This window comes from Mustela lutreola, chromosome 6 (genome assembly GCF_030435805.1).
Source record: "Mustela lutreola isolate mMusLut2 chromosome 6, mMusLut2.pri, whole genome shotgun sequence".
Taxonomy (NCBI): domain Eukaryota; kingdom Metazoa; phylum Chordata; class Mammalia; order Carnivora; family Mustelidae; genus Mustela; species Mustela lutreola.
In genome coordinates this window covers 119,350,054-119,376,746 of record NC_081295.1, presented here as the reverse complement: position 1 = coordinate 119,376,746, position 26,693 = coordinate 119,350,054, and the positions used below count along the sequence as shown (strand labels likewise).

The 26,693-nt window shown below is 43.6% G+C and overlaps 1 protein-coding gene across 1 annotated transcript in view; it reads right to left on the bottom strand.

Moving 5' to 3' along the window:
* Positions 1-6,676: 6,676 nt before the first annotated feature.
* The window catches only part of NUDT3 (nudix hydrolase 3), a 112,698-nt gene continuing 92,681 nt past the window's right edge, over positions 6,677-26,693 (bottom strand). Inside the window, exons 3-5 of the mRNA XM_059178595.1 lie at positions 16,423-16,467; positions 11,428-11,512; positions 6,677-8,438 (exon numbers count right to left, since the gene is read on the bottom strand). Coding sequence (XP_059034578.1) covers positions 8,260-8,438; positions 11,428-11,512; positions 16,423-16,467 — 309 coding nt within the window. The 3' untranslated portion in view covers positions 6,677-8,259. The remainder of the gene's footprint in view (positions 8,439-11,427; positions 11,513-16,422; positions 16,468-26,693) is intronic.

Below are 26,693 nucleotides of genomic sequence, written 5' to 3'. Positions count from 1 at the left end.
ACCAGACACTAAGCAGGGACGTGTGTGAAATACTGGTTTTTATTGGTTGGCACAAGATTACAACCTACAATTCCAATGCCCTTCCCTCCCACACAGCTCCAATGGAAGGAAACTGATTAACACACAGAAAGGAATAGCACGCTCACAGGATTAAGCATTTGTTTTTACAAAAAGGAGTGGGCTATGGGGATGATGGAACTTTAGGGAAAGTACTGAAGCTCTATCCAGACTACAGGGGAGGGGTCTGTCTGTCCTCTGTTGTGGGCACCACAGAAGCAGACACCTTAGTAAAGGAGAATCGTTACGTATGACTGGCCTGCTATTGAAGGGGGGGAAAGTGGGACTCACATCAGCTGGACACCTGTCTCGGACCCAAACCTGGACTGGCTGGACCCCGTTTCCTTTTCTTTTCAGCTCTCCCTCCCAACCCGACTGTACCCACAGGAAACAGAGGCATGAAGAAAAACATAAAACACCCTCCTTGAGAAGAGGTAACAAGAAAATTCCGTTTCTGCTGCTTTATCTGGACCAAGTTCCACTCCCCTGCTCCAAAGGGCACTGCATAGATCTTCCTACGAGTGCTGTAAAGATACTGGGGAAGGGGCCAGGCCTGCGCAGGTGGCCCCAAGTGGGTAGGAAGGAAAACTGGAACTTTCCATGCAATACCAAGCAAGGTTGTTTTGGAAACAAAAAATGGAAAGACCATGCACCCATGGGTTGGGAGCTCCGAAGTCCCAGAGTGCATTTGGGTTGGGGTAAGTGTGATATTATTTCAAAGCCCAGTTTACTGCAGCATCAGGTCCCAAGAGGTAAAAGGACCAAAACCAACTCATCCTTCTGTACAATCGCGGTTCCTTGGTTTCCTGTTTTGTTGCACTCACTGGAGTTATTCCTGCCAACCTCTCCAAGGGTGTGAGTACTCAGGCCGCTGGACATTCCACTTTCTACCCTTTCTGCAAGCAGGAGGCACACCACCTATGCAGGTGGTACACACATTCAGTCTGTAGACTGGTCACCGAAGGACTCGGTGACCTAGTGACAGGAAGCCCAAGTTGTTTGCTTTCTGGGGAATATGGGGGACCCTGATGGGTGGGGACAGCAGCAGACTTCTGGTGGGATCAGAACAGTCTAGGTTGAGCATGAGATCCCCCAGGGGACTAGTTCCTGGGGGCATGGGCCCCTAGCTTTTGTCTCATTATTGGACTTGATCTTTTAAGTAATGGAGACATTACTGGACTTGATCTTTTAAGACTCGGCTAAAATGTCTGTGCACATGGGAGAAGGGACAAAGACTCTGCCTTCTGGGGGGAAAAACTCAAAACATCTTGGCTATTTGCCTCAGTTTAAGGGGTTCCCTGGAAATACTTGTCCAACTTGGCCAAAGGGAGATTGCATCTGGACAATACACTTGCAAAAGGGGAGGCAGCACATCTAGTTCATCCATTTTAGAACTGGAATGGTCCCGGGGAATTTCACCTTGTCGGATGCTAATGGTAGGTGAGTGATGTGGAGGGAATCATGGTGAGGAAGCACCTTAAAAAAACCTATTGTTTGGAGGCCACATCCTGCAGCTGAGCAAACAGGAGGCAGAGCCTCGCCACCTCCTTAGGCGTCATCCCTCCCAAGATCACTGGAGGACAGGAGGTAAGGTCCTTGCAACGAAGGCAGGGCTGGCCAGAGCTGATTTCCAGAGGCTACTAATAGGCCTCCACGCCCTCTCTCTGATACACTTGGGTAAGCCAGAGCCACTTGCTTTAATTTTACAACAGCTCCCAATATCCTCAAATGCTCCTGACTCCTTAAGCACCCAGCAAACCGACAGCAATCTTTCCTAAGACAGAAGTACCAACTGAAGGTTTCTTAGTCTAACCATCCGCCTCTTCTTGGAGGGTAAGGTTGGAGCTTGAAGGTTTTCAGACCACGAAACAATAAAAACAGACCCGACGTGTATGAAACTGCACCACACACTGTTAGCAGAGTGGACCGACTTTTTTTCTGACCACTAAACACCACACTGTGCTGCTGGGCCCTGGACTCGCACATCTGTGCCTGGAGCAACAGACACAGTTCTGTCCACCCACAGGTGGGAGAGAAAGGGGGAGGTTGTTGAAGGCTAACCAAAACACCTGAAGCCAGTGAGATTTTGGAGGAGGGTCCCCTTGGATTCTGAGCAAAACATGCACGAGCCATGTGAGAAGCGGCAAAAGGGATGGTTTGAGTCTGTGCGCTGTGACTTCACTGTCTGCCATAGCCTTTGGAGCTCCTCCATGTTCCTGGGAGAACAAAAGCCACCCGGCTGCGGAGCAAAGGCCCCTGAAGTCCTCTCTGCATTTCAGCACTTTGGAGGTTCTCCCAAACCTGACTTCAGATCTGTCCCCGGTGGAAGCTCCTTTCTGGTGTGGGGGTGTCCTGGTGCGGAAAGTAGAAGTCCATCAGGTTCTACTTTCCCAGCCATAAGTCACATCTGTTATGCCAGTGTACTCGAGAAATCAAAACTAGAGTCTCCTTTAGATCATCTGTTAGTGACTCATCTCCTCCACAACAAAAAGAGGTTAAAGACCAGGGTTTAACCCTGAAAAGCTTTTAACCCCCCAAATTCGGGACAATAAAGAGGGGGACAGAGGCTATGGGGTCAGGGCTACTTTAGCTTACCATTTTCAAGTTGGCATAAAAGTGCTCAGAAAAACAGGTTTACATGGGTATTCCTCCCCAAGGGACTTACAGGCAATCTCACTGGAAAAATGATTTCCTGCAGGTGCCACCTGACCCCATACTAGGCAGAGGGGAGTATGGTCTCAAGGGCCAGCACTGGGATTTAGGTGACTTGCTTTTTCTCCAAGGAGCCCCAAAGACTTCCAGTTTTGATCTAAATGCCTGATTGGGCCCGTGAGCCCATAAGAATTTTACTATACCATTGAAATGTTCTCTGAAAGGTACACCCTACAGATAACTTCCACAGGCAGTAGGCAATTTAGCAGGTAATTGTTCCAGAACCAGAACTGAGGTTCCTCAAGTCAATGAATCCAGTCTTCACATATGAGCTGGCTGCAGAGTGTGAAAGGACGGGCAGCATGTCAAAATGGCGAGGAACCTGGAAAATGACAATGCGGCTGCTTTTGGGTCTTTTAAAGCCAATCTCCAGAGTTTTAGATGCCTTTTTTGGTATGTTCTAGGGACTTCTGTATGGGGTTCAGAACTGAGAATGTAAACCAAAGGAAACCGAGAGTTAATTATTAAACAACTGGTTGCTGGAGGAACAGAAGCAATGCTTGTCCACCTTTTAGATATTAATCTTGCTTTTTTGGCCAAAGGCACTTTCTTCTGTAGCAGAATCCCTCCTGGCGTGAATTCTGAGTTGATGTGGCTTCTCTGTGGAGCTCCCCTTCAAGTGGACCATCTCAGTTTTTCAGAAGACTAAAGCTCACCAAATCTTCACTATAAATAAAGCTTCCGGGGAGAGACATGCCTTTTTGACTCAGAAAGCTTCATACTGCAGACACAGAATCAGGGGACTACCCGCCTCAGCTCAAGCAGTGCATCCACACCCTCACCAAACAGCATCTTTTCTTTCTCTTTTTATTTATTCATTTTTAAGGGGACTAGGAGGGCGAACTATTTCATGAATCTGAGAGTGAGAGGTATCATTTGCTCGGATGTTCTGATCAGGCTTCTCACATCCCCGAAAGGTCATCAGCTACGGCAAAAATGTGGTCAAAGAGTGAAGCTGCCTCTGTCGAGGTGGAAGCAGAAAGGCTGCTGGCCTCCAGATTAGAGTCTGCCTCACATCCCCAGGTTCCCAGGGCCTCTGGTCACCTCAAGTTACCTAATCAACAGACAACAGTGGCTTTCATGGATTGTAGCCAGTGCTTCCCAATTTACTCCCTGAAAATCTCCAATGTCTGCTTTATGAGTGATCGTCTAAAACGACAATGGAACCCAGCTCTTCCAGGACAGTGAAGTCTCTGTTGCAGGGCTCACCCCAGAGAACCTAGGCTGACCATGGGCTGCTTTCTCACCTACTCTGAGTGAGATGGGTGCCCAGATGGAGCAAGGCTGAGGTCACAAACATCGGCAGCTACCCAGCCTGGAAGCCACCCCCCCATGGCCTTGGGGAAACAGGTTCCATCCCAGCAGGGCTCAGAAGGAATGGCTGTCACCTCGGCAGGGCAGTATGACCTGTGTCGCTTCGGGTCTGACCTCTTTCAGAGTTTCGAGAACAAGAACCACAAGAGCCCTTGCCTTGTATAATCACCATTAGATAATCTCCTCGTCCCAGAGCCTCTTGAGCTAACAGGTTTCCTATTTGTTATAAACATGGGTGTTCTGAAATGCAGAAAGGACCAGGACGAGGCTGGAGTATAAACAAGAGCTAATCCTCATTTACCTTAAAAACAAAATTGAGCCCATTGTGACGACTTCTCTAGGTATTTCTTCTAATTCCAAATTTCCTCTCAACAAGGCTGGATTCGAGAACACTTCAGAAATACTAAAAATCACAGAGTCGTGGCAAAGATCGCACTGTGGTTATTAAATCCTTTTTAAGGAACCAAAAGAAATGCGGCTCAGGCTAAGCTGTTTTAAAAAAAGGTCAGGTGGGGAGACCAACAGAGGCACTCCCCCAGCACTAGGTGGAAACGACAAGCACATACAGTACAATGTGAGATGCATTGCCAGGTCTGGTGAGAGTTGGCTTGCTTCTCTGATTACATATGTTCTGGGGGGAAAAGGGGGCCTCCAACAAGAACTGTGTATGGGCAAGAGAAAGGGGAAGAAGGAGGAAGAACACTTCTGCGTGGACATTTTATTCCGCTTTTTGCAACAAAAGGTGAATTTTTTTTTCTTCTAAGCAAGTCTAAAAGACCTTACATGGACTGACTCCTAATGTCAAAACAGAAATTATGTGTCACGAAGGAACTTGACTGTGTAGCAATGCGTTTACAAAACTGCTGCAGAAGCCTCCCGGGAGCAGTGACCCGCTCTGTTCCCCAGAGGCCCCGAGAGGCAAGGCCTCCCGGCTCTATGGCGCTATACCGCGCCAGGCGAAAGGCGGAAATCCTGCACCTTCGAGGCCTTCCTCGGCCTCATCGGGTGGGGGAGGTGGGGTGGGTGGGGGGGTGGGTGGTGCTCCTCCCACACGCTTTGATCCCTCCAGATGGCCTCAGCTCAGACTCAGCATCGCAGGAGCCCTCTCCACGCAGGGCAGATGGGGCAGCGGACACTTGTAAAAACAAAACTGTCAATTCGTTAACTTTTCCATCCTGCCAGGTTTGCTACGAGAAAGATCAGGACTCTTGTTTCATGGGCCACGTCATTCTGCAAGGCTACAAACAAATCGGATACAGCCGACTCCTGGTAGCCCTTCTCTCTCTCTCTCTCTCTCTTTCACACACACACACACACATACACACACACACACACCCCGCCCTGGTCCAAAAAGATGGCATGACCTCACTGATGCTTCCCCAGTGGCTGCAAAACGATAAACTGAAAACGAAGTGAACAAAGTGAAATCCCCAGTGCTTTCTCCATCCGGCGCACGGTGGACTGTGATGGATGCCCTAGTAATAAACCAGCATCCTGAAGGGCAAACTCACTGTGAGACTGCGTCTGCGCCACACACAGCAACCTTTTTGTGTCAAGCTTGAATGAGTTGCGTACCTGCAGAGTTCACAGCAAAGTGGTGTCCAAGAAAGCTTCTGCGAGTGGGATCACTTGTGTGCGTTCTTCTGTTTCTCCTTGCTTTCTTTCTCTGGGGAAGAGTAACGGCCACCGCAACCATGGGTCTGAGTCATCTATCACAGAAGGGCTATGACTACACAGCTGTGAAGATAGCCATGCTGTTAACGGTGCCAGGGAGGGAGGAACACCAATTCTCGCTCATCAGGATCCCAGTGTAACAAAAAATAGCACCAGTTTCCACAATTCTGGTGTTGGACAAAGCTTCTTTTTGTCCGTTAAGAAAGCATCAGCACAATCTCTCCAGTTAATTGCATTAATAGGACCCATTCATGTCACTGAAAAACACCTCTGGGCACAGTTCACTCTCCTGACCCAAAGATGCCAACATCAGTCCACACTGGACTTGGTAGGGTCCTCTGTTGTGACACCGGCCCAGTAAAAACATCTTTAGATCATGAAAAAACGCACAAATTACTAGCAACACTGCAGTTCTCTTTTTAGGAGTCCTGCTTGTTTTCCTGCAGAGTACTTTTAGTCCATCTCGTAAAGGCAGAATTTAGTTGGAAGAACGTCTTTTGGATTCTACTTAGTGCTTGGTTGAACCTATTACATTTTCTCCTTTGCTTACATGGGCAGCAGCTCAGACTGCTCTTCATTGGGCAACAAGTGGCAGTCGGTTCGTTTTAGAGCAAGAAATGCGAACAGTGAGTTGGTATTTAAACTCAGATCCCGTGGTGCGGTTTGTCCACTGGGACCGTTTAGGGACAGGATGCCTTTCCCAGAGGTAGGACGGTATTCTAGGGAAACTGTGGGCACCCTTTGGTGGTTCTGTGTCTCAAGACTGGGAAAGAAGATACAAACTGAGAGACACACAGTGAAATTTAAAGTTCTTCGAAAGATGTCCCCTCAAAATGTTGAACACTGAATGACACAGGCCTACATCTTTATATATATATGTATACATACATCTCTTTTAGTGGGAGGGAAGAGCAAAAGCTTTTCAAAGTTTGAGTATTTATTAGAATTTTTAAATAAAGAAAACTACGATTTTCATTTCACATCCTGGCTACATTTTGACAAAGGAAGATGCCACTAACGGCATGTCCTAAGCCAGGGACTGACAGTGTCCGCTCTCCTAGACTCACCACTCCATCTCAAGACCCTGTTCTGCTTACTTCCCAACTAAATGACACAACTGGCAAACGAAGCCAGCACATAGCCTGTATCAAAAACCAACACGAGTCTGCAGCAGGCTTATGCACGATGTCGTTCTAGTCAACCACCCAGCGTTCTCCCATGCCACTTCTCAGCAGATGGACCTTTCACATCTCAGGAGGAGACACACTGACTATTTCTGAGCATGCTCCATGGTGCAATTCCAAGTGCTGTCACATCGCAAAGATAAGCAGACACCTGGATCATCCTCCCATGTAATTTTCGGGAACTTAAACATGGTCACCCAAGGAGGGGATGGGACCATACACCTGCACTGGCCCAGGCCAGCGGATGATTCTGCACAAGGACAATGTCCAGTTCAGCATGGTGTAAGGCATGGATGCACGAGGAGAGAAGCCACTGTTGGCGGTTAAGTAGCATAATGGAAAAAATTCCAACCCGCAGGATAGAAACAGTGCTTGATGCTCTAGATTTTTAGATAATGATCCCAAGAATCCAGTTCAAATCCCTACTGTCAACATGTACAGAGGACTCCAATCTCTATCATTGTTTCTCCAGGTCTGAGCAGAGGCCATTTGCTCCAGGGTTGGTAATAGAAAAGAAAATTGGTTTCTTTCTATGTCTTTCTTGGCAATGGAAACACAACTTTGAGAAGGCCATGAGTTCTGGGAGTGCTACAAAGGTAGCTAAACTCTTTCCGTACTCTATGTAACTACAGTCAGTGACTGGGGAAAAGAGAGGGGACAGGGACATTTACCTAGCCACTAGCATCAAAAAACAAAAAGGGAAATTAACTGCGAGGCTCTCCGTTTCAGAAACACCCCGAATTTAAAAAACGAAACAAAAACCTTGAAAAATTAAACAGTTAAATTCCTCTTCTAAAAGTCATTTATTTACATATTATATGCCCAGTATATAATGTGTAGATAAATGTACCCTGCCGGGGGAAGTGACCAACCTCCTGTACTGAACAGCTCATTAGAGGACAAATTCTTGAAAGGTTTCATCTCATACTGGTATCTTTTAATAAAAAAAAATTAAAAATCAAAGAAAAAAACGTCTGGCCAGGGCTGGGGTGAGACAAACAGGAACACTTCAGAATCCAAGGCCGAGGGAAGGCTGTCTGTCTCTCTAGACAATTGTAGGGGTGTGAAAGGGAGGGACCGATCATGCACAAAAGTACTTACAAATTACACACCCACCCCCCACCCCCTCCATAAAAAGAGAAGAAAAAGCCCATCACTTAACACCAAATAGCAACACCATCAAGAACCCCTTTCTCTGCTGCCCATCATGCCTTATTTGGAGAGGAGGCCTGTGAGGAGAGGTGAAAAGAGCAAGGGAGGGAAGATCTGTGCCCCAGTCTAGTTTCCAATTTCCATTCCTCTTACGCGAAGTCTTCAGTCATCTGACGCCTGGCCTGGAGCTCTGGGAAGAAACCGAGTACGTGGTGGCCACGACCGGGGTGCCGTTGTTGGCCGAGTAGCCTTGCCTCAACGTCTCAAAATACGACGCCTGCACCGGCTTGTGGTACTGTAGCACTTTGACAGCGTCTTCTATTTTAAACCATTCTCTCTTCCTTCCTGTGGGGGCAGACAGAAGAAGAAATGAGGACAAAAGGGAAGCGACTGCAGGCTTCTGATCTTCAGCTTGGGAGCAAGGGTCGCTGAAAACAGAAAAGCAACATTATCAAGACTTTAAAACTGGGCATTACGAAGATGTTTTTCCTCCCTTTCTTTCCCTACAAGAGTATATGCTTTAAATACCATACAGATGTCTGATGCAGAAGATAGGGAAGACATCTGAGAAGCAGACTGTGTGAAACCCGCCCTCCTGGTCTCCTCTCACGTTCCGGGGCCTCTGGGCCTTGCCCGGCTCGCAGGTACACACCTGAAGCCCAGCCAGCACCCCCATCTTCTGTACAAATCAGCACGAACGTCCGCTTCCAGAATTATGGGGCTGCCTGCCTTATAATCAGTTATTTATTTCAGAATTTAAAGAGTTATATATCCATATATCATAAAATATTTTTAAGAGTAACCATCCCTACTAACTTCTCAGTCTGTTTTCTTCCTTTTTTCTCAAATTTGTTTTGAAAATCCTTTATTTTTTTCTCTTATAATAAAAGATCATTGCTTAACATTAGGAAAATGGAAGAAAGTATAAAGAATACAATTACCTACAACACGAGAAACCACAAATGACTACCCTGGGTATCTTCGTGTCTTTGCTTTTCTTCCATTGTATCTGAAAAAGAGGCTGCCCTGAACAACTATAACTGGGATCATGCTTTCAGATGCTTGGAGTCCTGAAGAGCTCTAAGAAGAGTGTTGTGGTTAGAACCCCCGATGCTGGAGCTAACATGCTGGGCTCCAATAACATCACTGGCTCTAATGAACGGTCAGTTCATGGCAAGTTACTGAACTAGGTACTGAGCTGTGCCCCTAACCTTCTTCATTTGTAGAGGTAATAACTAGTACCCATCTCACAAGTCAGTTGTGAGGATTTTTTTTTTAAAGATTTCATCTATTTGACAGAGAAATAGTGAGAGAGGGAACACAAGCAGGGGGAACCAGAGAGAAGCAGACTTCCCGCTGAGCAGGGAGCCCGATACAGGACTTCATCCCAGGACCCTGAGATCATGACCTGAGCTACAGATAGACGCTTAACTGACTGAGCCACCCCGGTGCCCTAGTTGTGAGGATTAATATGTAAGATACCTGGCACACAGTATATGTTATAAGAGTTTGCTTATTAGTACTATTATTGTTATTGCTTCTTTTTTTATTACACACTCTTTCTTACTTACTTGTCTACGTTATAAAAAAAAATATGTGCAGCGCCTGGATGGCTCAGGCAGTAGAGCGTCTGAATCTTGATTTTTGGCTCAGGTCACAATCTCAGGGTTGTGAGACGGAGCCCATGTCCGGGTTCTGTGCTGGGCGTGGATCCTGCTTAGGATTCTCTCTCTTCCCCTCTCCCTCAGCCCCCAGCACTCTCGCTCTTCAAAAACAACAAAAAAACCCTTTATCTGTTTTTTTCTTTCTATTAACCTCCCAGAAGAGGCCTAGAACTGAGATCCTAAGAATAAAACATGTGGACTCTAAAGGCCTCGTGTTCTGTAACGCCAAATTGCTTTCCAGCAGGGCCATCCCACTCCCCAGCCCTGCCTGTGTGTGCCACATGTCATTCTCACCACCGCCCCGCTCGGCAATGCTACCTTTCCCTCTGTCACTGCCTTATTCTTTAGGTGAAAACCAGAACCTTATTTTTGTTTTCATTTCACATTCCTATTTTAATGTAGCTCTAATTAGTGTATATATAAGTTTATACCCTGCTTTTTTCATTCACCAACAATGATTCACAAGCCCTCTGCCATGGTCTATTAGCTTTCAGAAGCCCGTGTTTAACAGCTGTGCGACATTCCATCAGACGAATGTACCTCAGCTCACTTATCCTTCACTGAGGCGTACATTTAAAAGCCAATTTCCACCCGAAAAAGGCTCATCTGAAGGACAGCTCACAGGCTTATTCTCCATATTTTAGACTATTTTGGTATTTCAATTCTCTCAAGTAGTACAAGGTGAAAGTCCTGTTGGATATTAATAGAGCAACGGTACCTTGACAATTCATATCACTAGTGTGTGACTCCTGCCTGACAGAATGCTCTGAGGACAGGGCCATGCCACACTCATCTCTGTCTCCTTTTTAAGCCCTAGCACTGGCTGTCAAGGAGCCTATTTTTAATAAACCCCTACTGAATTCATTTCCTTGAGCATATTGCATTCTTACCAGATACAAAGCCGTTGAAAGCCGAAAGGCCACAAAACACCCACATCAGCAGTGTGAGGGGCACGGTGGCAAAGCCCACACGCACCATAAAGGGAGAGGTTTCAGCAACTGGATTCTATCCGTTTGCTGATTTATAACCGGTTTTTAAATTAATATTACACTTCCCTAGAATATACTTTCCTTCAGAGGCAAAAGATTAAACCATGATCCAACCATTAAATCAACTAAGTTTTTAGTTCCAAAGACACACACCCAATAGTGATCTGAGCAATCAGAGAATGGCTCCTCAGGAGAAAAGGAGGGGCATCCGAAGGCAAATATGGGTAAAACCGGAAACTGCTCCCACTGCTCTGCTTCTACCACACAACTCTGGAGGAAGCGGCTCCCCCCACCAAACCAGTAGCTTTCTCCAACAGTATGAATAAGCATCACAAGGAACAGCCAAGGTCCTGCTCCCAGCTGGGGTTTTGTGGCCAGCGGTGGCCCCAGCATTGTGGACGAGGGTCACTATCTGCTGTGGGCGGACCAGTTTGGTGTTAGAAACCACATTTCTTATTTTTTAGGCACCATGTTTCTATTGGTTGACCAGGTACCCACCTTCAGCTTTCTTCTGAATATTTCAAAACACTACTTTTCATCAAAATGGACATGCTTGTTCCAATAAACATATTCTTCTATGGCTTCTTTCATCAGGCTTGTTTCTAGGTCTGGATCATGACCTGTGGCGTGGCAAGGGCCCGTGGTGGGGAGCATTCTGAAAGCTATCTGGGGACAACTTACCAATGTTAACGGAATCTTCCCAGTCTTCCAGCACTTCTGTGACAATAAGCACATACACATACGTTCTGTGCTTCCTCTCCTGGTTCTGAAGGGCAAAGAGAAAAGGACAGAGGAAGAGCTTTCCCTCAGAGAGCTGACATTACTTAAGTGAAACACACTCTTAGCCGTATGTCCAGAGAGCTCAGACACAAGCATTCCTTTTACTTTTAATCATCCTACAGTCATGAAGGGAATAGCGCCAGATGGCCTATTTAAAACATGCCGCACTTGCATTTACGGCTGTGCTCTTTGGCTGGCCTTCTAAGGCCCAAGCTTTAATCTCTTTTTTTTGTTCCCCTTCCCCTAAGTACAACTTCCCAGGAAGGCTGTGAGAAGAAGTTTGTGACCCCTTGAGAAATGTAACTCGCAAGAACACAAGGAAGAGAAGAGGCTGTGGGTGGGTGGGGCTTCCATGAGCGCAAACAAGCTGATGATCTGGCATGTCTCCCCTTCTCCTACTAACTTTGCTCATCTTTATTTCCCCACTTCTCACTTCCTTCCACCTTCCTCCAAACCTCTACCCAGCCTCTTAGCTTGTTCCTTCCACCTTTGCTATATAGTTATTTTATCTTCTTTTCCTTCAGTGTTCTCTATACTTTATGTCCCTTCCTTGTATCTCGGAGAAGAGGAAGAGAGGTAGGGACGGGATAAACCATATTAGGCATACCTTGTTTGTGCGTCACAGACACTGCCTCTGCTATAAATGGAAGGTCTGTGGCAATGTGGTGTCAAGCAAGTCTACTGAGGTCTTCTTCCTAATGGCATTTACTCACTTTGTGTCTGTCAGTTTGGTAATTCCCACAGTACTTCAGACTTTTTCGTTATTATTATAAGTGTTATGGCAATCCGTGATCAATAACTGTTGATGTTGCTATTGTAATTGTTTTAGGGTCCCACAAAGGATGCCCCTATAAGATATGAACTCGAGCAATAAATCCCACTGACTGGTCATTCCCATCTCTCTGTCCTTCTCCCTATTCCCTGAGACACAACAAAATTAAGATTAGGCCAATGGGGAGTGCCTGTGTAGCCCCATTGGTTAAGCATCTGCCTTTGGCTCAGGTCATGATCCCAGGGTCCTGGGATTGAGCCCCGTATTAGACTCCCTGCTCAGCGAGGAGTCTGCTTCTCTCTCCCTCTGCCAGCTGCTCCCCCTGCTTGTGCTCTTCTCTCTCTCTCAAATAAATAAATGAACTCTAAACAAAACAAAACAAAATAAAACAACAACTTTAAGACAAGATTAACCAATTAATAACCCTACAGTGACTTCTAAATGTTCAAGTGAGAAAAAAAATTGCATAGCTCTACTCTCCCTTTAAATCAGAAGCTCACAATGATTAAGCTTGGTGAGGAAGGCATGCTGAAAGCCAAGACAGGCTGAAAGCTAGGCCTCTTACACCAGTTAGCCAAGGTGTGAATGCAAAGGAAAAGTTCTGGAAGGAAATTAAAAGTTCTACTGCAGTGAACGCATGCATGACAAGAGAGCGAAATAGCCTTACCCTTGATATGGAGAAGGTTTGAATGTTCTGGATGGAAGATCAACCCAGTCACAACCGTCCCTTAAGACAAAGCCTGACCCAGAGCAAGGCCCTCGCTCTCTTCAGTTCTGTGAAGGCTGAGAGAGATGGGAAGGCCAAAGGAGAAAAGTCTGAAGCTAGCAGAGGTGGCTTCATGTGGGTTAAACCAGAAAGAAGCTGTCTCCATAACACAAAAGTGCAAGGTGAAGCAGCAGGTGCTGATGGAGAAGATGGAGCGAGTTCTCCAGGAGACCTATCTCTGATCATCCATGACGAGGCTATACTAGACAACAGTTTTTCAGTGTAGATGAAACGGCCTTCTATCGGAAGAAGATGTCATCTAGGACTTTCATGGTTAGGGAGGTCAATGCCTGGCTGCAAAGCTTCAAAGGACGGAGTGACTCTCTGGTCAGGGGCAGCTGGTAACTTCAAGTTGAAGCCAGGGCTCAAGGATCATTCCAAATATCCTAGGGTCTTCAAAAATTAAGTGAAATCAACTCTGCCATGCTCTTATAAATGGAACAAAGCCTGGATGACAACACACCTGTTTCCAACATGGTTTACTGAATACTTAAAGCCCACTGTTGAGAACTCCTGCTCAGAAAAAAAGATTTCTTTTAAAACAAATAATACATTATATGCTACTAAGAATAAATAGCCAAAAAAAAAAAAAAAAAAAAAAAAAAAGATTGCTCATTGACAGTGTCCTTTGGTCAGCCAAGTGCTCTGATGGAGATGGACAAGATGAATGCTTCCATGCCTGCTAGCACAACATCCATTCCACAGACCATGGATCAAGGAGTCATTTCAACTTGTAAGTCCTTCTATTTAAGAAATACACTTCATAAGGCTAGAGAGTGAGTGATCCCTCTGATGGATCTGGGCAAAGTAAACTGGAAACCTTCTGGAAAGGACTCACCATCTAGATGTCATAAAGAACAATGGTGATTCATGGAAAAAGGTAAAAAATATCAACACAAACAGGAGTTTGGAAGAAGCTGATTGCAATCCTCATGAAGGACTTTGAGAGATTCAAGACTTGAGTGGATGAAGAAACTGCAGATGTGGTAGAAAGAGCAAGGGAACTAGAGTAAGTGGAGTCTGCAGTCAGTTAAGCGTCCAACTCTTTTTTTTTTTTTTTTTTTAAGATTTTATTTATTTATTTGAGAGAGAGCGAGAGCATGAGAGGGGGAGGGCCAAAGGGAGAAGCAGGCTCCCTGCTCAGCAGGGAGCCTGATGCGGGACTCAATCCTGGAACTCCAGGATCTTGACCTGAGCCAAAGGCAGTCGCCCAACCACCTGAGCCACCTAGGGACCCAAAGCGTCCAACTCTTGGTTTCAGCTCAGGTCATGATCTCAGAGTCATGAAATGGAGCCCTGCACTGGGTTCTGTGTTCAGCAGAGAGTCTGCTTAAAACTCTCTCTCTCTCCTTCTCTCCTTCCAACTGCCCTGAGCTTATGCTCTCTATCAAAAAAGATAGGAAGGGAGGAAGGAAGGAAAGAAGGGAGGAAGTGGAACCTAAAATGGGACTGAATTGCTGCAATCTCAATGTAAAACCTGAAGACACGAGAAGCTGCTGCTTACGGACAAGCACAGAAAGTGGTTTCTTGAGATGGAGTCTACCCCTGGTGAAAATTGTGTGAAGATTGTTGAAGTGACAACAGAAGATTTAGAATATTCCATAAACGTAGTTGATAAAGCAGGAAGTAGGTTTGAGAAGACAGACTCCCAATTTTGAAAGAAGTTGTACTGTGTGTAAACAGCATAGTCTGCTACAGAAAAAATATATACAAAAGGAAGAGTCAACTGGTGCAACAAACTATTTTTTTTTTAAAGATTTTATTTATTTATTTGACAGACAGAGACCCAGTGAGAGAGGGAACACAAGCAGAGGGAGTGGGAAAGGGAAAGCAGTCTTCCCGCTAAGCAGGGAGCCCGAGGAGGGGTTTGATCCCAGGACCCCGGGGCCACCATCTAAGCCGAAGGCAGATGCCTAATGGCTGGGCCACCCAGGCTCCCTGCAAACTTCTTATTTTAAGAAACTGCCACAGCCAACCCAATTCTTAGCAACCATGACCCTGATCAGTCAGCAGCTATCAACACAGAGGCAATCCCTTCGCCCAGCAAAAAGACTGTAACTTACTGAAAGCTCATGATGATTAGCATTTTTTAGCAATAAAGTATTTTTAAATTAAAGCATACACATTGATACAGACATTGTAAGTGTATATATACACTTCATAGACTACAATATAGTATAAATATAACTTTCATATGCGCTGACAAAAATCAAATATTTGACTCACTTTATTGCAATAAATGCTCTATTGCAGTGGTCTGCAACTGAACCGACAGTATCTCTGAGGCTACGCCTGTACTTTGAAATAATTCTATTTGTCTGGAGGGGACTATGGGATTTTGAAAAAGAAAGAAAACTATTCTCTTGGTGCTGCTTTGTTTTGAAAACACAGCAAAACAAAGATGGCGTCTACCCTAGACTCGGACCTCAAGGGACTAGATGTTTTTGTCCCCCCCGATTAGGATGTTGAAATCCTAACTCCCAATGGGTTAGTATTAGCAGGTAGTATTAGGAGCTCCCAATCTGGCAGCAGATTGGGTTGAGAAGGGCTGACTCTTGGGATAAAAGATGCCCCAGTGAGCAACCATCCCCCTTTCACTGTGTGAAAACAGAGAAATGGCTACAAGAACCCCCTGCTTTTCAAAAATTCTAGGTAAGCCACTTCAGTTTCACTTTTATGAAAGACCTACATCAGTACCTGCTTTTGCTAACTGAAAGAAATCTGAAGAGGAATTTGCATTTATTTAAAAAAAAATGAAAAGCAAAAGAAGCATTCAGCATTTCTATTGTAGCAAGCTATCAGAAGCAGTGGCCACCTGGAGCCGTGAGAGAGGAGAGGGTGGTCAGCCGGGCTCCTTCCCTGGGAACTGCACTCAGCACTCCCTCACTGAGCTGCCAGAGCTGTGGACTGGGGCTCTGCACATCTGTGCGTTAGCTTAACTTATTTAATGTAACCGTTAACAACATGGATCCTGAAGTATCAGAAAAGCCTCAGAGAGACTGTTTTTTGGTTTTGGAAGTGCTAAAAAAAAAAAAAAATCACCATATAAATTAATTGCTTCTTCACTTTCTACCATTTTGACTTACAAAAGGCTTCCTATGAACACGCTACTTTTGGATAGCAGGAGAAACTAGTAACTATGAACCAGGAAGTGGGTCCTCACCAGACAGTGAGTCCGCTGGGGCCTTGATTTTGGACTTTCTAGCCTCCAGAACTGTGAGAAACTCATTTCTATTGTTTACAGGACACTCAGTTTTGTTATAGCAGCCTGAAAGGACGAAGACAAAGAAATACATATATCCATATTACATGGTTACTAACATGATACCAATTGCACCAAAGATTTTAATAGGCTTACCTCAAAAATTCCAACTAATCTTCCCAATGTCCCTTTTACTCCAGCCTGAAAAGTGAAGAAGAATTAACACATTAATATTGTTTATATTGCTGGTCTCATTCTGAATCAAAACCCAAGGATGGGGGTGCCTGGGTGGCTCAGTGGGTTAAAGCCTCTGCCTTCGGCTCAGGTCATGATCCCAGGGTCATGGGATCGAGCCCCACATTGGGCTCTCTGCTCGGCGGGGAGCCTGCTTTCCCCCTCCTCTCTAACTGCCTCTCTGCCTACTTGTGATCTCTCTCTGTCAAATAAATAAATAAAATCTTAAAAACCAAAAACCCAAGGATGACTAGGTCTATGGAGGTCACACCAGTATTTTCAGTGTGTCACAGACTGGTAACAGCAGGGTGTGCTCTAGGGAGGGAGGATTCCTCTCATCTCCTCCCCGTCTCTCTCCCCACTGCCATGCCGGCCAAACACAGCAGGTAATCAAGGCCATGAAGCCACATGGAAGATATTTTGAGGTATTAATTACTTCACTCACTCACTCATTCATTCAACAAATACATTGACTGCCTAATACGTGTCAGAGATACAGTGATGAATAGGCTAGAACACAGGATCCAAGAACACAGGATCCTTATCTGACTCGTTCTTGGCTGTCTGCATACAATAAGTCTGAAAAACAGGGCTCAGCACCTTGTAGAAGCAGCTCAGGAAGGCGTAAGTTAACAAGTACATAAACCTGGTGATTCTGCTAGTGACAGGAATTGACAGAGATGCACAGAATGATATGATGGACAGAGTGACAGGGAGGTAGCAACTTCATACAGCGGTGAGGTTTTTGTGCATAAACTCCATTATCTCCCATTGGCCCTTTGGTATTTTTTTTTTTAAATTTGTGTCTTTCTGATGCATCACAGGCACATTTTTCAGTTATTTCAATTGATTAATTTTCTTTTCAGCCTATCAAAACTAGGGCTATCCCATCTCTAGGCATGTTTTTCATTTCTACCTGTTCTTTACATATCTGTTTCCATTATGTATGCCTTTGTTTCCATGATTTTTTGTTCTTTTAAATTCTTTCATTCACCTTTGAACAGCTTGAACATACTTAAGTTCCTTGTCAGGCCATGCCATAAAATTCATTTCATCTGAAGTGAATTCATGTTCCAGCTGGTGAAGGGCTTACTTGTGAAGCTTCTGCTCCAACGATATCCAGGGAATACTGCAGGCAGAGCCATGGAATCGGGTGTGGTTTGGCTCCATCTTTTACCGTGCATTGCTTCTGTGTCCTCTCCCTACCTAGGTGCACACCTTTCTAAAAGTCTCAGCTCCTGAGACTTCCGTTGGGAACCTGGGCTCTCCTACTCCAAGGGTTCTGAACACTAGCCACCCAAGGCCTGTCAGGCTGCAGTCTTCCCATGACATTCAGGAGTTCTACCCTATTTCTATAGAGGTGGTACCCACCTAACTTTTGTGCCAAGCTATGTCTTTTTTTTTTTTTTTTTTTCCAAGCTATGTCTTTTTAGCTTTTGGTTTTTCTATCTTATATCTGTCCCTGCTAGAGGTGAGGAGAGCAAGAGAAGGATGAATCCCTGGAAGTGCCTAAGAAATGCTGTAACTTGTTTTTAATTTCCACTGCCTTGTTATGTTATAACTAAATTTGTAATAAACTAAAAATTGAGGCAAAAATACTTTCTAAAGACAAGAGGTACTCATTAAGTCTGTACAAAATGAAGAAAATTTTGAAATAAGTACTCCGGAAGTTCTTCAAAGATATTTAAAATAAAGGCCAACTTATAGGCCTAGACTCCTAGGTAAGCTATATTTTAAAATCAATTTTTGAGAATTATCTGTCAAAGAATTCTCTTCTTTCCTCTTGCCAACATGCCTGTTCATTTCCTATCCATTCTTTCCCCCATGTGGCTTTGGGGTTTACTGAAATGAAATGTTTACCTTTTCTTATTTAAACTGATTCTCTACATGTTTAAAAAATTTTTTGTATTTATTTAAGTAACCTCTACAGCCAATGTTGGGCTTGAACTAATGAAGATCAAGGGCCACACACTCCACTGACCGAGCCAGCCAGGTGCCCTTAAACTGACTCTACATTTTTAGAGATAATTGCACTCCACGGCCAGTTAAGACTAAGATTGTACTTTATGAATTAACCAATGTAGCTGCCTGAACAAGTGGGACGAGCTGGCAGGCCAGCCTAGACTAGAAAACCAATTCAGTACCCTCACCCCGGTAGCCTGAACACTCAGATCAACTCCTGAGATGTGACACTCGTGCTCCTGCCTGTGGTCACCACCGACTGGGCCTAGAGCATCCGTCAGGTTGGTGGGGAGGGAGGTAAGGAGATTCACAGAGGCTCAGAGAGGGCATCATTCACATTTCTCTTCTGCAAAGTAGAGACATAGTTCTCTTTAGCAGTTTTAACTGTTAAATTAAAATTTTTTTTCCTAAAGAAACCAGAAGTTTAGAAAAGAAAATGACCTCCTTTTTTTTTTTTTTTTTTTTGGGTCAGAGAGAGAGAGAGCGCGCAAGCACAGGCAGACAGAATGGCAGGCAGAGGCAGAGGGAGAAGCAGGCTCCCTGCTGAGCAAGGAGCCCAATGTGGGACTCCATCTCAGGACACTGGGATCATGACCTGAGCCAAAGGCAGCCGCTTAACCAACTGAGCCACCCAGGCATCCCTGATCTCCAATTTTTTAAAAAAAAGATTTTATTTATTTATTTAAAGAGTGTGTACTCATGGGGGTAGGGAATGGAGGAGGAGGAGAGGGACAAGGGACAAGCAGACTCCTCGCTGAGCTCAGAGCCTGACACAGGGCTCAATCTCATGACCCTGAGATCATGACCTGAGCCAAAATCAAAGAGTCGGACTAAACTGCCTGAACCACCCAGGTGCCCCAATCTCCAATTCTCTTTTTTAAAGATTTTATTTGTTTCTTTTGACAGAGAGAAAGAGTTCACAAATAGGCAGAGAGGCAGCAGAGAGAGAGGGGGAAGTAGGCGCCACGCCAAACATATAGCCTGATGCGGGGCTCGATCCCAGGACCCTGAGATCATGACCTGAGCTAAAGGCAGACACTTAATCCACTGAACCATCCAGTTGCCCCCCAATCTCCAGTTCTTAAGGGAGCAATTAATTTAATATTATTACAGTTCAATACAACTTATTTAAAACTTTTGTTTAATAATGGTGTTTTCTGCATCAACACATATCTGATTTACTTTAACAAAGGCAGTTGGAAAAAGCATTAAAGCATTTTTTTCTTTCTTCTTCTTCTTTTTTTTTTTTTTTTTTGCATTTTTCTTTATCACACAGATACATTCTGGGGTGCCTGAGTGGCTCAGTCGGTTGAGCATCTGCCTTCGGCTTCGGTCACAACACGGGAGTCCCAGGGCTCCCTGCTCAGTGGGGAGCCTGCTTCCCCTCTGCCCTTCACCCCACTTATGCTCTCTAATAAATAAATAAAATCTGAAAAAAATAAAATAGATGTCTTCTTACGAAGTCTAGTGTAACTTAAATAATGGCATCTGCACAAAGAAATTTTAGTGGCATTTATTTTCACTTCTAATTAAACTTCAAGTTGTGGAAATTAACAATAGCTTTATTTGTTTCAATGTTTCAAGTTTTATACTAATATTTAGGGGATCTACTTTGGAGAACTCTATCTAAGGTGATCTTGCCAATGAGTCTATGATGAAAAGCAAATAAATATTCTTTTATTTACCAGTTTTCTTAGGAGGAGGTGCCTCTTTCGTAAGCAAGAGGATTTCAGTTCTTGAAAGTCATAGTGCTGATCAAAAGGAAGATTCCTCAGAGGCAAAGGTCCTCCAAGACAGAGTTCACTGCAACATTTTATGTTTTCATGCTTCTCCACCGTCCAATTAGCTTTGAGCTAGCTCCCTGTCAACTGCTGCCACAAGCACCAGAAGAGAGTTATTTTTGTCGCTCACATGATTCTCGCATGTGGGCTGGGGTAGGTGTCAGGGTCACATCAGACAGAGAGCTGGCTCCAACATTTCGGGATGAGATTTGAGTCTGGGCTTATGGAAGTCTGTTCTAGGCAGGGTGCTGGGATGGACCTGTTCTTCTCCAAATCATATAAAAGCAGTTATAATTTTAATCTATATGTCAAAAACCCCAAAATCTGGAGAAGGAGACTTTATTTAGAAGCTCATTTTAGCTAGCAGTAAGAACTCCCCTTAAAAAAAAGGAAAAAGAAAGAAAAAGAAAAAAATATATTGCCCTTCATTATCCAACTACATGCAGGTAAGTGCTGCCTTGAACTTCTAAGTATAATACTTTAATTCTAGCACTTTCGGACTAGTTAACAAAAATAATTTGGGCAACTGCTTACTTTTTAAAAAGAAAAAAACCCTACAAATTTCTTTTTTTTCCCCTTTTGGGATGTTTTGCTGAGACTGAAGTGCCAACTAGCGAGAGTCCCGTGATGCCGTCTTTCCTGCTAGTAAGCTCTCCCACCAAGCACACGAGACTCAGGCGGAGGCACTGCCAATGGACCAGCCTTGGAGACTGCCCCTCCGACAATCTGCCACCATGAAGAGCCCTGGCTGTGTCGCTGTAGTCCGAGTGGGTACAAAATGGATCATCACCTTCTGAAACCTATTTTTTACTCTAAGGTGGACATTCTGGCAGACACTGACGGGTGTCTAGCGCACCGGCACTCTTCCTTCCACTGTTCTACCAGTAAGACCTGGATTCTGTTCAGGGAAGAGCTATGGCACACCTGGAATGGCGCAGGGAATTCTGCTCCCTTCTGCAGTGACAGGTTCAGGCGTGCCATGACCCAGTTCTGGACCAATGGTTTCTGGGAGGCTGTCTCTTGGGGGCTCATGGAAGGAAAAGATTTCCCACCATGATAAAGAGCTGCATAAAAAGAAACCCTACACCCTGCTTGTCAAGTGGGGACCTGAAAACTTGGAGCTGCTACAGTCACCTTGTGCTCCTAAGGGGAAGGGCAGGAGACTCAATGAGAAGCTGAACTGAAGTTGAGCCCTGAGGTGGCTGAGCTGCTGAAGCAATGACATAATGAATGTCCAACCTCTGGGCTTGCTATGTGAGATACATAATCGGTATGGTTGAAGCCGCTTCTAGGCAGGTACTCTGGTACTGTATAAGAACACTTCCTGCTACTTGCTTTGATTTAGAAGGTAGCTCTCAGAGGAAGACTTGAGTATCCCGAAACAATTATGAACATCCAAGCGAACTGCAGTATAACAGCTTGCTCTATTAAACCAATAAGCCCAGATCCAAAAGGAGCTCAGGGGAACCACTCTCATGCAAGTATGTGTATGAGGAAACCCAGGAACAAAAATATATGGTCTTCAATACACACACCTTTCTGGTACCTGCCAAACTTAAGTAACAGCAGGAAAAGAGTCACACTAAAGACAGATGAAAGTAGATGGGACGCCATCATGATTAAGTCCTGTGAAATCCCATCCCAGAGATTTTTTGTTTTTTAAATGAAATATTTCAAACATCAAAAAAGTAAAGAAATAACAGACATTCAGGTAGTAGCCAGCTTTGTCAAATAGTGATGTACCATTTTGTGTGTTTTTTTTTTTAAAGATTTATTTATTTGAGAGTGAGAGTGTGCGTGCACACAAGAGTGGGGGAGAGAAAGAGCGAGAAGCAGACTCTCCGCTGAGCAGGAAGCCCAATTAGGGGCTCAATCCCATGACCCTGAGATCATGACAGACGCTTAACTGACTGAGTCACACAGGCACCCATGTATTTTTAAAATTTTTTGTAAAGAAATAAAACTAGTGGTACCACTGAAACCCCATGTGTACTCCCCAGCCCTCGGAGGTAACTACTCATCTGAATTTGGTGCTTATCACTCTCTTGCATGTCTTTATACTTGTACTACTTAGGTATCTAGCCATTACTCATGGTAGTATTGGTCAGTATTTTCTGTATGTTCCTCTACTCAATTAAAAAAAAGGATTATACTTTCTGCAACTCTGTCCCCTCAATTTCATGGTTCTGAGTTTTAGAGATATTGAAACATGTAGTTCAAATTAATTCATTTTGGTTGCTGAACAGTATTCTACTTTAGGAACTTACCACAATTAATTCATTTGCTTGTTGGTAGACATTTAGTTCTGCGATTATAAAAAACACTGCAAAACCCCAAACCAAAACCCAAAACCTCTCTTGTAGATATATCCTTGTTACAATCCACCACCTGTATCAGTTTCTTTAAGATCAAATTTCTGAATCACAGGATAAAAGTACCACCAATTTCCCCACATATTATCAAGTTCCTCTATGCAGTACATCAATGGCAGAAATGACCACAATTCTCTACCTCTTCCTATCCCCATGTCCTTTGAAATGTGATTTTACAGTTCTTCCTATCAAGGGATACTCCTTTACGAGGCTGACCTTGTGACTTGGCCAAGAGAATGCAGACTGACGCTGTACCAGTTCCAAGACTAGGCCTCAAGAGGTCTTGTAGCTTCCACTCTGTCTCTTAGAACTCTGCCACTGCCATGTGAGCTAGTCTCCTAAAGGATGAAAGACCTGTCTCAGCCGAGGGTAAGAGAAAGCAGCCTACAGCCGGCTGACCTCCAAACAAGAAAGCCTAGCTAAGAGATGCAGAGCTACCTACTCTGCCCAGAGCTGGCCGTAGACATCGGAGCAGTCCACTCAGTTTAGTACTGAGGAGTAGACACTGGAAGCAGACCCATGGACTTGTGAGTAACAACCAATACTTAACTAATTTAAGCCACTGAGTTTGGGGACAGCTTGTTATACAGCAGTAACTACCAGGTATATTCTCCAAGTACACAGGCAATGTACAAGTTCCCATCACTCTCGTTCCTCTTGAATATTTTTTTGTTGTCAGCCTTTTAAATTTTAAGTGAACATGAGGAGTATGAAATTACACTGCATAATTTTTCTAACAGTGTACTTTTTCCTGTTTAATGGACATTCAGATTTCTTTTGGGAATTCATACTATTTTATCTATTTTTCCTATTTGATTATTGACCATTGTAATGATCTTCTGAAATTCTGTCTTAATACTTAGCCTCTGTGATAAACATTTATGTTCTGCTCCCAGCCTGATACCCGTTTTTTAAAAAAATTTTATTAAGTTTTTAAATTTTCATTCCAGTATAGTTAACATACAGTGTTACACTGGTTTCAGGTATACAATACAGTGATTCGACAATTTTTTTTTTTTTTAAGATTTTATTTATTTGACAGAGATCACAAGTAGGCAGAGAGGCAGGCAGACAGAGGGGGCGGGGAAGCAGGCTCCCTGCTGAGCAGAGAGCTCTATCCCAGGACCAGGGATCATGACCTGAGCTGAAGGCAGAGGCTTTAACCCACTAAGCCACCCAGGTGCCCCTGATTCGACAATTCTATATGTGGTCTTCCATAAGTGCACTCCTCAATCCCCATCACCTAGTTCACCCATTCCCGCCCACCACCCCCCGCCAACCTTCCCTCTGGTCACCATCATTTTGTATAGTTAACACAAGTCTGTTTTTTGGTTTGTCTAACTCTCTCTCTTTTATTAATTCCATATATGAGTGAAATGAAATGTATTTGCCTTTCTCTGACTTATGTCTTTATTTTTGATGTCCTATGCTAAACATATTTTGTAAGATATTGCTGATTTTACTTATCTTTTCCTTTTGTCTTTTCAGTATTCCTTCAATCTCCCACACTTTTTCTAATAATTTGAAGAGTTTTATAATATGATGCATCAAAATTAATTTGGGAATTTATTCCCAAGTACCCAATGGTCCAGAGGCTCCAGAATAGATCCAGTAGGTATCATTCTGTTTTACCAATCTAGTTGTCAAATTGTATACTAATATCGTGTGGTTTGAACTAATACAGCTTTATCCTAATACCTGCAAGGGTAGTCCCCTCTCCTCTGTTCTTTTTCAAAAACTTCAAAGCCATTTTTGTACTTTTATTCTGCCATATAAATATTAAAATATCAAAAAGCAGTTTTTCAGATCTCTGAAAAATCCTTTTGGGATGTTTATTTTTATTATTGAATTTTTAGGTTAATTTAAGAAATACATCTTTACAATAGTCTTATCAGGGAATAGACTGTATCTCTCCCTTAGGTATTTTTTGATTCCTTCAACAAACTTATTATTTTTATTGTAAACATCCTGCACTAGTCTACAGCAAAGCATTTTAGTTTTAGTTCAGTTTGTTGCTATGAATGGTTTGTATTTTTAAAAAGTTATGTATTTTCTAATCAATTACTGCTTTAAAGAAACATTGCTGGACTCTGCATATTAATCTTATGTTTGCAACCTTTCTAAATGCTCTTACTAGTTGTATCAGTTTCCGTTGTGTTCGTTTTCTGAGTTAATAATTATTTATCATCTAAGTTAATAATGATATCATCTGCAAATAATAACAATTTTGTTTCTTCCTTTTAAATATTTACAATTTCTATTTATTTTTGTCTTACTGCAGTGGCTAGGACCCCAGTTCAGTATTAAATGGTAGCATGAGAGCAAACGTAACTGCCTTTTTCCTGTCTGTTGGGAATACCCAGAAGATTTCAAAACTATGATGCTTATTGCCGGTTTTATGAAGACCAGCTTTCAGGTTAAGGAATTTTATTTTAGTTTGCTAACAACTTTCAAGATGGAGAGATACTGAATTTTATTTTTTCAAGATCTTTTTTTATTTTAAGTACAATATACCCCCAACATGGGCTCAAACTCACGACCTATGAGTCATATCAAGATGAAGAGGCACATGCTCTACTGACTGATCCAGCTAGGCGCCCCTGGATACCGAACTTAAAATAATTTTTCCTTATTTACTGAGATGATAATTTAATTTTAATCTCTTAATGAAGTAAATTACATAAACATATTTTCTGAGACTTGTATTTTGGGGAAAATTTAGTTGTGTGATATTCTGAGAAAGCTGCAGATCCTATTTGCTCTTCTTTTACTTGGGATTTTTTTTTAAAAGATTTTATTTATTTATTTGATAGAGACAAAGAGCACAAGCAGGGGGAGCAGCAGACTTTCCACTGAGCAGGGAGCCCAACGCAGGGCTCTATCCGGGATCCTGGGATTATGACCTGAGCTGAAGGCAGACACTTAGCCAGCTGAGCCACCCAGGCGCCCATCTTTCTACTTCTAATTATCAGGATCGGGGTCAGCAAACTATAAATTTGTCCTGTTATTGATTTTTGTAAATAAGCTTGCACTGGAACATAGCCAGGCTCATTCACTGAAGTATTATGTATGGGCTCATTCATGTTATAACAGCAGAACTGAGTATTTGTGACAGATACCATGTGGCTTCCAAAATCAAAGTATTTATTATCTGGCCCTTTACAGAAAAGCTTGCTGATCACTGATCAAGAGTTATACCAGCCTTAAGAGGTATAGTTCTTTTCTGCAACAGTTCTTTAAGATAAAACTATATAGGGGCGGGGGATTCCTGGGTGGCTCAGTTGGTTAAGCAGCTGCCTTTGTCATGATCCCGGGGTCCTGGGATTGAGTCCCACCTCAGGCTTCCAGCTCAGCAGGCAGCCTGCTTCTCCCTCTGCCTGCTGTTCTACCTGCTTGTGCTCACTTGCTCTTTCTCTCTGACAAATAAATAAATAAAATCTTATATATATGGGCGCCTGAATGGCTCAGTTGGTTCAGCATCTGCCTTTGGCTCAGGTCATGATCCCAGGGTCCTGGAACTGAACCCAGCATCAGGGCCCCTGCTCCCCAGGGAGCCTGCATTTTCCTCTCCCTCTGCCAGCCGCATCCCTCTTTGTGTTTCTCTGTCAAATAAATAAATAAAATCTTGAAAAAAAAAATGATAAAAACATGTATTTTTGAAATTTTGGTAAAGTTCAATTAATCTTAGTATTTTTTTGTCAGCAGGTGATTAAACACTTAATTTTGACAAACATTAATAATTTGTATACAGATTTTCTAACCTTTTTTTTTTTTTAAAAAGATTTTATTTATTTGACAGATAGAGATCACAAGTAGGCAGAGAAGCAGGTAGAGAGAGAGAGGAGGAAGCAGGCTCCCTGCGGGAGCAGAGAACGTGATATGGGGCTCGATCCCAGGGCCCTGGGATCATGACTGGAGCTGAGGGCTGAGGCTTTAACCACTGAGCCACCTAGGCACCCCAGGTTTTCTAACTTTTAAGACTTTATTTATTTATGTATTTAGAGTGTGAGTATGAATGAATGGGGGAGGGGAAGAGGGGGAGGGAGAGACTCTCCAGCTCATTCTGTGCTTAGCCCGT